The sequence below is a fragment of the Falco rusticolus genome, chromosome 9 (assembly GCF_015220075.1).
Source record: "Falco rusticolus isolate bFalRus1 chromosome 9, bFalRus1.pri, whole genome shotgun sequence".
NCBI lineage: Eukaryota > Metazoa > Chordata > Aves > Falconiformes > Falconidae > Falco > Falco rusticolus.
In genome coordinates, this window is record NC_051195.1 from 33,316,082 (window position 1) to 33,330,601 (window position 14,520).

General features: G+C 40.1%; 1 protein-coding gene across 1 annotated transcript in view; it reads left to right on the forward strand.

Annotated features, from left to right (window-relative positions):
* Positions 1 to 550: 550 nt before the first annotated feature.
* The window catches only part of SMC3 (structural maintenance of chromosomes 3), a 28,225-nt gene continuing 14,255 nt past the window's right edge, over positions 551 to 14,520 (forward strand). The window contains 13 exon segments of the mRNA XM_037399463.1: positions 551 to 740; positions 5,324 to 5,399; positions 6,996 to 7,034; positions 7,835 to 7,902; positions 8,274 to 8,345; positions 8,513 to 8,592; positions 9,146 to 9,224; positions 10,208 to 10,325; positions 11,360 to 11,535; positions 11,729 to 11,809; positions 12,064 to 12,228; positions 12,739 to 12,860; positions 13,299 to 13,512. Of these exon segments, the coding sequence (XP_037255360.1) occupies positions 726 to 740; positions 5,324 to 5,399; positions 6,996 to 7,034; positions 7,835 to 7,902; positions 8,274 to 8,345; positions 8,513 to 8,592; positions 9,146 to 9,224; positions 10,208 to 10,325; positions 11,360 to 11,535; positions 11,729 to 11,809; positions 12,064 to 12,228; positions 12,739 to 12,860; positions 13,299 to 13,512 (1,305 nt within the window). The 5' untranslated portion in view covers positions 551 to 725.

The following is a 14,520-nucleotide window of genomic DNA, read 5'->3' on the forward strand; positions in this document are numbered from 1 at the left end:
CTACGGGCGCACTGGGGGTGAGGGGGCGCGCTAGGGCCCAGCTGCAGGCGCTTAGGCTGCTAATTCCTCTTTCTGTTTTTTTTTTGTTTTGTTTTGTTTTGTTTGTTTGTGGGGTTTTTTTAATTTTTTTTTTTGTATGATCCTCCAATAAAAGACAGCCCAGGAGAGGCCTGGGCACTGCGTAGGCTGCCGGGGTCAAACCGCCCCCGGCCCCGCAGCGCCCCCTGCAGCCGCGAGGCGCCGCTTTCCCCCGCTCGGCTCACACTTGCCTTTGGCGCCCAAACTGCGCCTCAGGGGGAGAAACCACTTTTCCCAACTCCCTGGGGGGACCACCACCGCGAGGGGGGGCACTGTCACCCGCCTCTCCGCTTGAGAGCATCTTCGAAAGGGCCCGTGAAGCACTTTAGAGTATGAAAGAAAGGAGGACCCCTACTGTCCTTTGCGGTGCCCCTTCTTCGGCTGAGCAAGGGCGTGTTTGCTGCTCTGCTCCTGCCCCTCCATGTCGTGCTGAATGGTTCGCGCCGGGTCGGGATGGGGGAGGCTCCGCCGCCATTTTGTTTGCGTGAGGGGTGAGCGGGGCGCGGTGCTGGGAAGTCAGCAGAGGCTGAAGGGGCGGGGGACACCCGGGGTCGCGCCGAGCACTCGTAGCAGGGAGAGACGGTGAGAGCGGGCTGAGCGACGGCAGGAAGCACCGGCGCAGGCGCCTCTCCTATTCTCACCCAGACATGTACATCAAGCAGGTAAGCTGGCGGGGTCCAAACTGCCCGCCTTGTGCGGTGCGGCCTGCGCCTGGCGGGGGCTCTTTGGCCCGGTCTGCTCTGCCCTGCCCCATGCCGGCTCTGAGAGGGTCTTCAGCCTCCGGTGAGCGGCAGAGCTAGGTCCCGGCCCGCAGCAAGAGGCCCGCTGGCTGGTGGCAGTTCCGAAGGCCTTTGCTTGGTTCGCTGTTCTCCCGGGGGGGCGACCGCGGGCCTCGCTGAGGGGAAACCCACCCGGCCCAGCCACGGAGTAAGTCCGCCGTGTCGGCTGGCGGGTGCCTTTCCTCCCCCGGTTCCCCCGACTGGTTTCATTCATTGCAGGTGTGAAGTGGCGTTGGGGGGAGGCCCTCTTGGACCCGGGACTTGTCCGCGGACTCTGTGGGGACCCTTTGGAGGGAGCAGCCCTGCTGTCCCGGCCCCCCAGGCAGTGGGTGACCCACAGCCCGGAGGCTCGCACCCGCGCGGGGCTTGTACCCAAACAAAGGGTAGTCCTTAGTAGTCAGGCGGCATCTTTCAGGTGTTAAAGTTGTGGGTTCTCTTATTTTTTACTTCTTTTTTTTTAAATCTGATTTTTGTTCAGTGAGGTAATGTGATTGTATTTGGGGTTTCAATGCAATCTGGTTCTGGCTGCCCGAACCACCGGTAGAAACAACAGTTACGGCTTGTATTGTGTTGATGCCTTAAGCCTCCGGGCATGGACCATTTAACCTATTATAAGTCATTCTTGACAAGTAATCTACAGCTAACGTTCAGTTAAAAAGAAGGTCCTTGTATGGACCTTTTCCAAACAGGTTTTATGACTGAGGCGGTCTTTAATGTTACTTCTCTGGTATATCCTTGCAGTCATATTGCACAGTATGGTTTAATTTTTATGGCTGCCTTAGTACCACTGCCTGTGCACGTTCATACAAAGCCTGGTAGGATTCTCATTTCTCGGTGAGCTCAAAATTGACCTGACTTTCAGACACCGTACTGGTATCTTTATTAAGAAGAATACTTTTATTATTGTTTGAAAGTGCATGTTCTACATAGAAATCAGGTTTTCATCAACTGTCTGGCTGACTAGGGCGTATTTCAGATGCCTTTTGATCATATTTTAGTACATTAGTCTATCATTGCTGGTGCACGCATAGCTTTAAAGTCTTTGAATAAGAATTCTTGTTCTCCAGATTCGAATTGCACAAAAGTAAACAGTAGTGAAGATACATGGAATCAGACAGAAGTCCAAATTAAGTCGGAACAGGTGAAATTAATTGCATCCGGGAAAAAAGAAATTTAGGTGCTTAATGACCAATGCTGTTTTAGGAGCTAAAGAAGAGAGTGTAGCAACGTATGAACATGAGAATAAAACAGATGAGGGTGAATTAGATTCCACTAATATCCTTTATTTTGTTGCTTCCCAGAAATAATTCCTGGAGTTTGGAGATTAAAATGTAAGTCTTGATCCAAGGCTATAGAAGGCAATAAAGTAGTTAAGAGGTTTCAGAATATGCAGGGTGGATGAAGGCTTTTTTCTGAAGTTCTGCATGTGCTTTTCAGATACCAAGTATTATGCTCATCTTCTGGAACGTGGGTTATTTTAATACTTGAAGATGTTGTTATCCCAGATCTGGGCTCTTCACCCGATGTGCAAGAGCTGACTGATCCACACACAGAGTTGGGATACTTGTTTCCTGTCTTTGTAATGGGTGCTAGGTGGTAAATCCACAAAGCTAGCACATCTCTTAACACATGCTAAAACATTTTATACATTTTGAATAATTGTTTATATTATGTCACATTAATTCTCACTGGTTCTTGGGAACCTCATCTCCATTTAAAGATACAGTATTTTTTTCACCATGCAAGTTCTGTGGATGGGGGCTTTATTTGCTTGAGAGTGAATCTTTTAGTATGCTTGTTAGGATAGTTCATTCATAGTTCCAGTAATTTTCTGTTTGTAGACTCCTTACCCCTTTGTTTCTTCTTGAGCTTATCAAGTTATTTCCTAGCTTGTTGTATTTGTGGTATCTATTCCTTCTCCTAAGGCCATGTCTTGCTCACTGTAAGGGTTGATTAACATCCTCTGTTTTTCAAATTCTTTCTTGTTTTCTTTAGAGTAAGTAATTCTTGTATCAATGTGAGAGAAGGGATGGCATGTTCAGAAAAACAGAAGATGGTGATGGGATAATAGACCTTGCAAACAAAGTGGAAATAACTTCACACTGTAAACTTCATAGTAATAATAAGTACCTTGTAAGATGTTTTGCTGTCTTCCTAACAAGTAATTCTTAGGTTATGATAGCTATCATGGTGAAACATTGGCATTATTTTAACAATATCTTGCTTCTGTTGGGGAATAGCTGGCCAAAGTAGGTAGTGATTAAACTCTAGTCTTTTTGTAAGCATTCTTGCTGAAAGATTTCAAACATCAAAACTTTTCAGATGGCTGCTGTCTCTCTGATGTCTTACCGAGCAAAGCAAAGCTACTGTATAGTCTTTCAGTACAGTTGTAGTGTTTAGAAAAGATTGTTTAATTCTGGAGTATGTACGATGGAGTTTGGATCAGTTTCACTGCTGTGCAGAACTGAAGCATAAGAATATTGACAAGGTGTACCTTGTGTGTTACTTGGCCTGGCAAACCTCAAATCTACTGAAATTGAATAGTTTAAATTTGACATACTGCTTCTAGATGGCTGTTTCCTGTATAGTTCCTGAAGTTAATTGTATAGGTTTGTATTTGTCTATTTAGGAAGTGAATATGCTAAATCAAAGATAGTTTGCTTTTTTTTTTTACTTTTCCCTTTAGGTTCCACACTAAAATAAAAAAAAACTAAACCAAAAAAGACTGTATTGCATGTATAATAGGTAGTCTGGTATAGCTTTTGTAGTCTGCAGTTGCTCTGCTAGGAGAATTTGCAAATAAAATTTTTTAAACTGTGTGTGGATTGCATTATAAAAATTGAATATAAATCTGGCACTGCTAGGATAAGTGCTTGTTATATTAGGGTTTTATTTCCTGTATGTAATATGATGCAAATGCATGTATCTTCTTGTGTAGTTTGTTGCAGATAGACTCTCAGAACTCTTGTTCACCATGCTTTGGCCTAGATAAGTATCAACATCTCTTGTGATGTGGGGGGAACAGTCTGTCCCAAAAGTGATGCTTAGGTGAAGGGCAAGTTTTATGATATAAGTTGCTGATCTTGAGCTGCAAGGTTGAAGTGTGTGCGGGAAGGGTGAGGGAAACCAAGTATATTATAATTGATGTAAATATTATAATAAACATCATAAAATTTGATGTAAATATCAATATAAACAAAACAAAGTCCTGAAGGGCCAAGGGGTCCAGGAAGCCTGGGCCTTATTCAAGAAGGTAGTCTTAAAGGCACAAGAGCAAGCTGTCCCCATGTGATGAAAGACAAGCCAGTGAGGGAGAACAGCCTGGCTGAACAGAGAACTTTGGCTGGAACTTGAGGAAAAGGAGAGTTTACCACATTTGGAAGAAGGGACAGGCAACTCTGGAGGGCTATAGGGATGTCATGAGGTTATGCAGGGAGATTAGAGAGGTGAAAGCCCAGCTATAAAACCCAGGCTGGCCACTGCTGTAAAAGATAACCAAAAAATGTATTTACAATTACATTAGAAACAAAAAGAGGGCCAAGAAATATTGCCTCAAAGGCTCAGGAAAAGGCTGAGGTACTTAATGCTTTCTTTGCCTCAGTCCTTAATAGCAAGACCAGCTTCCCCCCGGGTACTCAGCCCCCTGAGCTGGAAGATTGGGATGAGCAGGAGCAGAGTGAAGTCCTGGAAGTCCAGGAGGAAATGGTTAGTGACCTGCTGCTCCACTTAGATGTGCAAAAGTCTATGAGGCTGGATGGGATCCACTCAGCAGTGCTGAGGGAGCTGACAGAGGAGCTGGCCAAGCCACTGTCCATCATTTATCAACAGTTCTGGCTAACTGGGGAGGTTCCAGAAGATTGGTGGTTAGCTAATGGGACACCCATCTACTACAAGAAGGGTGGGAAGGAGGATCTGCAGAACTAAATGCCTGTCAGCCTAACCTTGGTGCCGAAGAAGGTTATGGAGCAGATCATGCTGAGCGTCATCACAGGGCATGCACAGGACAACTGGGGGATGAGGCCCAGGCAGCATGGCTTTATGAAAGACTGATCCTGCTTGACAAACCTGATCACTTTCTATGACAAGGTGACCCTCTTAGTGGATGACAGAAAGGCTGTGCATGGTGTCTACCTAGACTTTAGTAAAGCCTTTGACAGTCTTTCCACAGCATCTACTGGAGAAACTGGCTGCTCATGGCTCAGACAGGTGCGCTCTACGCTGGGTAAAAAACTAGATGGGTGGCTGAGCCCAAAGAGTGGTGGTGAATGGAGTTCACTTTAATGGAGTTCTGTTTAATATCTTTGTCAGTGATCTGGATGAGGGGATTGAGTGCATTGGGTTCATGGTTGGATTTGATGATCTCAAAGGTCTTTTCCAACCTCAGTGATTCTACAATTCTATTCTGTAAAATCTTACAGTTCAAGAACACTGAGAATGTTGCTGAAGTAACTCACTCTTCTCATTAGGTAATCATCCAGGGCTTTCGAAGCTACAGGGACCAAACCATCGTGGACCCATTCAGCTCAAAACACAATGTCATCGGTAAGTTCAGATACTTGTCTTTTAACACTAACTAGAGTGCATTGTTATTTCAGATGATGTTCACATTAGAGTCCTTTACAGTTTTTAACGTTCTGCCTACATTTGATGACTATATTTTCTGTTTTGGAAACTTTCTTACAGTTGTCTGTAACATTCCACAAGATGTATTACACTTAGAGCAAAGTAATGCTAACGTTCGGTTTTACTGTGACAGTAGTATGTCTTGAGTTTTTAGAAGTTGAGTGAGGTCTGTAAACGCCTTCATACGTGCAAATCTCTGTATCAGCCAGACCCCCTTTAAAGACTGTCCTTGCAGGAACAGCAGCAGAGAATTTGTATGGGGTTCTTTTTTTTGTGTGTGTGTGCAGGTGTGATCATTTTTTATATCTAAGCACACTAGCTATTATAAACTGCTGCAGAGAAGACGATCCTCTTTCTTTCAGCTTTGGAGGAATGAATCTCTGGAATGTGAACTGACAAAAAGTGTAATATAAGTTTCAAAGTGTAGTTTTCATAAATAACACCTAATCTGACAGTATGTTGTTGTCCATCTCACACCTCTTCCTATTTTTGCGCATGGATGCCTGGTCGTGCCTTTTCATTTGCATTGATTTTAGTGATTGTGCAGCAACTTTGAGACTGCTGACCTGTCAGAAAACTGTCAGTTTTGGACATAAAAACTTAGTAGCCAGGATTTTACTCTGAGACTGGAAAAAATGTGCATATGACTTGAATAGCATGTCCTATTATGTAGTGTCACTTCAGCAGGAGCTAAAACTTTATTCAGGTATAAGTGTTTAAAAAGGGGTGGGGGGAGGGGGGAAAATCCAACTTTGCTATTGTTTTGCCTGTATAAAGACCGCATAGCAGTCCCAAGTAATTTTGGGGATGAGTTGAAACTGGAGGGCATATAGGCAGGAAGCAGTGGAAAGCCTGGGATGCTCATTGCAGCTGGAAGGCAAGCAGTTTTGAAATTAATACAGTATGTGCTGGTCTTAAAGATAAGACACTGAGCCTTGCTGATACACATCAGAATAAACACAGATTACTGTACGCTAGCATAGTGTGGTATTCTTATACCTTTATTTTTTAAATAGAAATGGCACTTCTTCTGGTCTTTTTAAAACAAAACATTGCTGAATTAGCAAGTGGAGTATTTAAGAAGTTTGTATACTACCTGAAGTTCATACAGTCAACCTGAATGTACAGGCAAGTGATTTCCTTTGGTTAAATATAAAAAATTGATGCTGGGACCAGAAGAACTGGATTTAGGTCTACTGTTCTTACCTCACCAGGAGAATCAATATTAAAAATAAAAGGATGAGAATAAATAGGATTGGTTTACCCATTATTCTCATTGTGCAGTAGTGTTGGATGGAGTTTGTAAGTCATTGTAATGTGTTTGAGTGGGAAAAGAACTATTCTCTTGTTCTCGGGCAATGACTTAAGTGATGCATCTACTAACGTTGTCTCATTCCCTTGAGGTTTTGTTTGGCTGTGTTATTTGGGTTCTGTTCTTGAACATTTCTGTGTGATGTATAATGTACATTGGAGTGTTTATGTCAACTTGAGGTTATACTTTGTTTTAATTTTCAGTGGGAAGAAACGGATCTGGAAAAAGCAACTTTTTTTATGGTAAGCTTGGATTTCTTAACATAATAATGTGGAGGTACTGATTGTACCAGGTTTCTTTGGTTTTGCTGGAAGTTGGTTTACCAAACGTTCCTCCTCAACAAGGAGTGGCAGGTTGGTAATTACTTGACAGTGATGAAAGGCAGATCTCGATGCACTTTGTTAATACCTTCAGGTTTTCCCTTAGTATTCAGGCTCTCTTACTGAGAGCCTTCTGAGACTCTTAAATGGCAAAGAAGTATTTACAGGAGGAGACCGATTCTAAAAGTCATGCACCTTCAAAGCTGATAGTAGTATTTGCAGTTGCTTTAGACAATCTTAGTGGCTAAATTCTAAGCTGATTCTATAGCAGTATGGCACAGCTTTATACAATTTTTTAACATATGGTTATGAGGGGGATTTTGTGGGGTAGGAGCATCAATGAAGGAGAGGAGGTGCTAGTGAAAGGTGTCAGTGGCATTTGTGATGGTAGTCTTTATAAATTGCCCAGTACTAAGTATTTTAGCAATGTTTTTAACCCAGTCTGGGTGCTATGTATTTGTAGAAGAAAGCTCATGAATCCCTACTTGTGTAGTGTTATTGATGCTACGTAGAAAGGTGGCAATAATGAAACTTCAGAGAAGTTCTGGTGTACAGCATGCTGAGTGATGAAGATCCAGCAAATTAAGGTTTTTAATGAAGAAACATTGTAAGATATTAGCAATGATGTACTAAACAACAGTAAAACTATGTTTTGAGTTAAAGAAACTGCTGCATATCTCCCTAAAGGAAAGATCTTCTGTTTCTTTACTGTTTTATTGCAGCAATTCAGTTTGTCCTCAGTGATGAGTTTAGTCATCTTCGCCCAGAGCAGAGACTGGCTTTGTTGCATGTAAGTGAAGGTGTATAACAAGACTAAAGAACAAGCTAAGGCATTTGAATGTTACTGCAAAAATGGTAAATTGCTGGGCTGTGGATATTTTAAGTCAATTACTTTAAAAACATCCTTAAACATCTTCTGTTTCCCTTTGGCAAAAGGGAATTTATATACAAAATAATATGTTACGCTGGTAATGCGCACTGGTGAATGTGTATCCAGGATTTTCAGAAATAAAAATGTATGCTGGGTCTTACATAGATGCTTTTGATACTTAAATCCTTGGGAGGAAAGGGGAAGTGGGTTTGTCAGGGAAAAGAGGAGATGAGTGAGCTCAAAATCAGTCTAAGATGGGAATTACCTAACCAAAACATCTCCTTTCTTAGGAAGGTACAGGTCCTCGTGTTATTTCAGCATTTGTGGAAATTATTTTTGACAATTCGGACAACAGGTTACCGGTAAGTTGAATACGCTACTTTGGAAACAGATGAATGCTTCAGACTCTAGTCATCTCAGTATTGTAGAAATCTTCAGTATAGTAACTGCTTTTTGAATCTGTGAATTCTGGAGTAGTTATACATACCTACTGCAAGCAGTTAAATTTACTGGCTTTTGTTTTCTTAAGATTGATAAAGAGGAAGTCTCACTTCGCAGAGTCATTGGAGCGAAGAAGGACCAATATTTCTTAGACAAGAAAATGGTGACGTAGGTACTTCTTTTACTTAGCTGGATGAGACTAGTAGTATTTCTGTAAAATTCTCCAGTCAAACTTAACACTTGCATCTCTAGCCTGAAATAAATGCAATTGTATAATACTGAGCGCTGGTAGTTAGACAGCAAGGACATCAGTCCTTGTGCAATAGACAGCAGACTTTAAATTTGCAGTTTAATCCTTTCATTACCATGATGTTTAACTGCTTCTAGAGTATTTCTTTCAGAGCTCTTGAACAGAAGAGTTACCAGACCTTAAGTTGTTTCTTATCCTTCCTTGTGATATCTTTACCTGTATTTGCTACCTCTTTGCTTTGAGATGCTTCTTTCTTAATCTCTTTCCAATGCTGTAGTATTTTAGGTAGTTTTCATTTTTCTCTCATTTAATTTTAGGATTAGCTATTGTCAAATGAAGAAGCTTCTTCAAACAGAGCTTGCATTGCACACTGATTATAGTATGTGATGTATAGTTGTGATACTTTACAGAATTTTTACAGTTGTCACTTTTGCTGTAAGTGTTTTTAATAGATTCACAATAACATTTCAGGAAAAATGATGTAATGAATCTTCTTGAAAGTGCTGGATTTTCTCGCAGTAATCCCTACTATATTGTCAAACAAGGAAAGGTAAGATTCTTTTCCACAAAGTGGAAGAAATCACTGTCAAGAGTATCATGCTTTCTGAATGCCAAACTTATTTCAATTTTTGCAGAAGTAACCTAAAATCTAAATCCATTTTGGTTTGAAGCAGTTCTTGTAGATGCTGCTTTTTGCAAATATTACTGTTTTAGTAGTTTATGTAAATTTTAAGAAAAAAGTTTTAAAGTCTGTAATGTTGATTTCTAGAAAATATTTTTTTCATGGTAATTTTTGCAATCACGTGCTTTTCTGTATACTTAAATGCAAAGCAAACATAATCCCTATGCTGTTTTTTTAAGAGACTAAAAATACTCTTCGTGGAGGATGAATGGAAATGTGGAAGTACCAGAAGTGAACACACAGCAGGGAAGGGGTTCATATCATGGCTTGTATTAACTGGTCTTCAAGACCCAAGCAGCTTACAGGTTTTAATACAATACAAATTAGAAACAGTTACCTTTATAAAAGGATGCAGCCATTAAAATGAATATTGGCAGAAAGTGCATTTTTATGTCTAGTTTAATTCTATGACTGACTTAATGTTGGATTAATGAGTGTTCCATGACCTGAATTATTCTAAGATTTATAACCCCTACATTTTGGTGTGGTTTTATGGAGGTTTTTAAATTGATTTAGCACCAGGACTTAAAAGCTCAAGTTTGAGTTTGTCTAAACATAATTTTGAGTGGATGATGATTTCTTCAGTTCATGTAATACTGGTATCTTGAGTTTTAGTAATAACTGGTAGCATTTGAAAAAACAAAATTCATTTCAAGCAGAATACTGGCTGTGCTGAAGTAATAGTCTAAAAAAATAATAAAAAAAGGCACTATCTTATATACTAGGGATCTGAATCTTCCTGCCAAAACCTCAGGCAAGCAGGCACAGCAAAAGAAGTGCAATCTTTGATCTGTTGTGGTTAGCCATACATCCAGAGCAGGCTATTGAAATAATAGATACTGAATTTTTAGATCAACCAGATGGCCACAGCTCCTGACTCTCAAAGGCTGAAGTTACTAAGAGAAGTAGCTGGTACCAGAGTGTATGATGAACGTAAAGAAGAGAGTATTTCGCTAATGAAAGAAACAGGTAAAAACAGTTTTAAGAAATGAATGTTTTATGCCACAGTAAAAGAAAAAAAAAAACCACAACACAGGTTTATGGCTTTTTGAATAAAGCTAATTGCTAGATTTTTTTGTGATATGTCAAATGATATCGAGCATATCATACTGTTGTCCCAAAAATCAGATTCACTTGATGTGCAAAAAAAGCCAGTCAACACACAGCTGAGATTTATTTCATGTCTGTGCAGAGATGGGTGCTAGATGGTAAATCCACCAAGCTAGCATAACTTTTCCTGGGTTTAGGAGGTTTATATACAGTTTAACAAACAGGGAATTTAGTCATTGTACATGATTGGCTAAAATTTTTCACATAATACTACATACAATACACATGCTCCAGAGGTGGGGTGGGGCTACCTTTTCAAAGTTTCTGCTTCAAGGGGAGTTACTTTTGCTATTATTATATTATAATGAGGATAGGTTCCTTTCAGGTAGTTTTTCTCAGCAATTAGTGAATCTGCAAATGTTTTCCTTATCCTAGTTCCACACCATTGACTCTTCAGAGTCACCGTGTCTGTAGTCTGTTAGCCTTACCAGTTCCTTGGATTATTTTGCATTCCTCCTTCAACTGTTTGTCATCAGTATCTCCTCCTTGAATTTTAAATGTCTGAAAAGGTTTAATAAGTGACTTAATGTGTGCTTTGAGTAATTAAACTTTTTAGCTAGACTAAAAGGGATGTTTGTGCTGTTCAAAACATGAATGTTAGCTGGCAGCTATCAGAAAATCAGGATACCTACTGCTATGCAAACAGTAAAGTTTATGTAGTATAGTCTGTAATTATTTTAAGCTTCTGAGCCAAGAGAGTATCTGCTTGTGTTGCTTTACATAGCTAGTATCAACAGTTCTGCTATAAGGATGGTTGGTTTTTTTGGGGAACTTCTGGACACAGGTTCTGCTTTTCACATTTCATAACTGTTGACAAATTGTTAATCACTGGAGGAGATTCATTAGCTTTAAAGATGAGGGAATGTATTACATTGTTTGTCATCTTTTCTAAGAGGGCAAGCGAGAGAAGATCAATGAGTTGTTGAAATACATTGAAGAGCGACTGCATACCCTAGAAGAGGAGAAAGAAGAGCTGGCTCAGTATCAGAAATGGGATAAAATGAGGAGAGCGTTAGAATACACCATTTATAATCAGGAGCTTAATGAAACACGAGCTAAGCTTGATGAGGTAAAATGTCTTGGCTAATACAAAATATAACATGATCTCATGAGCAGTTTATTTGCTTTTTTCAGACATGTCCTTGCATTCCTTGATAGAATCCTGTCAATGTTCTTCACTAATCTAACAGATTATTTTCTTTCTGGAACTACTTCTAAACCAGAATCTTGCTACTTAAGCTATTGGTGATGTTTCTGTACAGCTTTCTGCCAAACGAGAGACAAGTGGAGAGAAATCTAGGCAGCTGAGAGATGCCCAGCAAGATGCTAGAGATAAAATGGAGGTAAAAATACTTCTTAACAAGGCACTGTCCAGAGGTCTGTTTTGCTTTGTGGGGTTTGTTTTTTTGCAGGGTGGGGGGTGGAGGTGGTTCTAAAACAGTGTTAAATTGTATTAAATGTTTTCATCCTGTTGGGAAACAGGTGGTTTTCACAGTTTCATTGTATCTTGATCTGCATAATAATAATCTTGTGAGTTTTGATAGATACTGAAATGTGTATGCAGTGTTTAAGGTACTACATAATTAAATTTGCATAGGAAATAGAACGACAAGTTCGAGAACTGAAGACAAAGATTTCGGCTATGAAAGAAGAGAAGGAACAACTTAGTGCTGAAAGACAGGAGCAGATTAAACAGAGGACTAAATTGGAGCTAAAGGCTAAAGACCTGCAGGATGAATTAGCTGGCAACAGTGAACAAAGGGTACGTAACAGCGGTGAAGTCTTTAAAATGTCATTGGCAGATGGTAGTATACTTGTACGGTGAAGTTTTTGCTTTGGACTATGTGGCCTTTCGTTATTTTCTTAGGTTTTTGTGATGTCTGTGTTTACATCCCCTAGACACCTGTGTTATGATCCTTTATTTATTGTTCTGCATGTTGCAAGAACAGGCACCTATAATTCTTGATCTTAATTGCTACAGGTATTGGGAAGGAGGGGTTTGTTTGTAACACTAACTTGAACCTGCTTGTTTGGCCCATGCAGATGTTCTTCGCTTGCATAGTTTAGCTTCTTGAGAATGCTTCGTTTCATCTCTTTGCTGTCCTGATTGGAACTGAATTCACTTCTGTTAAGTGTTGCAACTGCATAGTATTGGATAAGCAATGGCATCTTGCAATCTTACAATTAAATTATTCTTTAGAAGTCTGTATTTATCTAGTAATACAGTTATGATAATACCTGACTTTTAAATACTGCTTTGTTTGATTTCCAGAAAAGACTGTTAAAAGAGAGGCAAAAGCTTCTTGAGAAAATTGAGGAGAAGCAGAAAGAATTAGCAGAAACGGAGCCGAAATTCAACAGTGTAAAAGAAAAAGAAGAGAGGGGAATTGCTAGGTCTGTGGCATTCTGCAATGGGGAGTCAAAGCATTTAAAAAAACCCCAAAACCTGAAATAAAACTAACCAGGATACTATCAGTACTATCCAAGTGTGCAATTAACTGAGTTGTGCTTGCTGTTTGAGGATGGAGTAGCTATATGTACTTACAGATGATCTGTAAAAACCTCCTTTATGTTGGGGGTGGGTGGTGGGAACAGTATTCAGTGAAATTAATTTTTGAGCTTAACCACTTGTGGGCTATTATTACTTCTTGTGAAGTCTTCTGAGTGACTTCATGGTTTATAACATGATCGTCTTCTTTGTTACTGATTTAGGGCTTATTTTTGAGCCTGGTTTGATGTTTTCCAAAATCTCTCATGGTAATTCTTAATGCTTGCCCTTAATAAATTCAAGATTTCTGTACAATACAGCATGTCTTTCCCTTCTCAAAATAGGCTTGCACAGGCTACACAGGAAAGGACAGATCTTTATGCAAAACAAGGTCGAGGAAGCCAGTTTACTTCCAAAGAAGAAAGGGATAAGTGGATAAAAAAAGAACTGAAGTCTTTAGATCAAGCCATCAATGACAAGAAACGGCAGATTGCAGCTATACACAAGGATTTAGAGGATACAGAGGCAAATAAGGAGAAAAACTTGGAACAATACAGTGTAAGTTTTTAGCTTATTATTTCTCAGTATTTTTGAGAGAAGGGTTAAACAATCTTGGGCAGTTAAACTTCAGTGCCTGTTTATAAGAAAGGGTTCTTTTTGGGTGTGGTCTTCTGAAAAACATGTTATCGAAAGCATCTGCAGATAAACTCCCTCTAGCACTACATCTGACTTCATTATGTATTTTGACTTCCCTTCTAGTACTTTCCTGTCCTGGTTTCAGCTGGGATAGAGTTAGTTTTCTTCTCAGTAGCTGGTACAGTGCTGTGTTCTGTGTCTAGTATGAGAATGTTGATAATGTTTTAGTTGTTGGAAAGTAATGTTTATACTAAGTCAAGGACACTTCAGTTTCTTCATATTGGTCTTCTCTCAACTCATAAATTTTACCTTTTTTCCTGAATCTCTTCCCCATCCCTCTGTGGTGGTGGGGGAGTGGGTAAGCAGCTGTGTGGTGCTTAGTGGCTGGCTGGGTTAAACCATGACATTTCTGCAGAGTGTTTGGCCCGAGTTTTCAGGAGGAGATGTAGGTCTGCCTTGCTCTTGGCTGTGTTCAACATAGGTATTTCATGTAGCTAACAATTCGTTAGATATTACTGAGGTCTGTGTTTGGTGGCTTTCACTCTTCTCTTACTTGCCCTAAACAGAGGATCTTTTAAACTGTTCTGCAAGCACTGTACCTTTGCATCACACTTACAGATGGTTAGAAGTTTCATACCTGTCCATGTTAGAAGATTAATCTATGTCAGTATTATTTGCATAACTTTTTTTAGATTTTCAATTTCCATTCAGAAACAGCTCTTACACTGCAAATACAGCAGTATAATCAAAAACTACCACTCCTGCTAGGAGCTACAGGAGTGAAAACCTCTGGATTAGTGGGAGAGCATGCAGTGCCAGTCCTGCTACCCTGCATGTGCTGATAGACAGTGTTCTTGGTTGTTGTGTGATACATCTACTGAATCTGAGCATCAGTTTGACAAAGTCTAGAAATGTAGTTATACAAAGGCA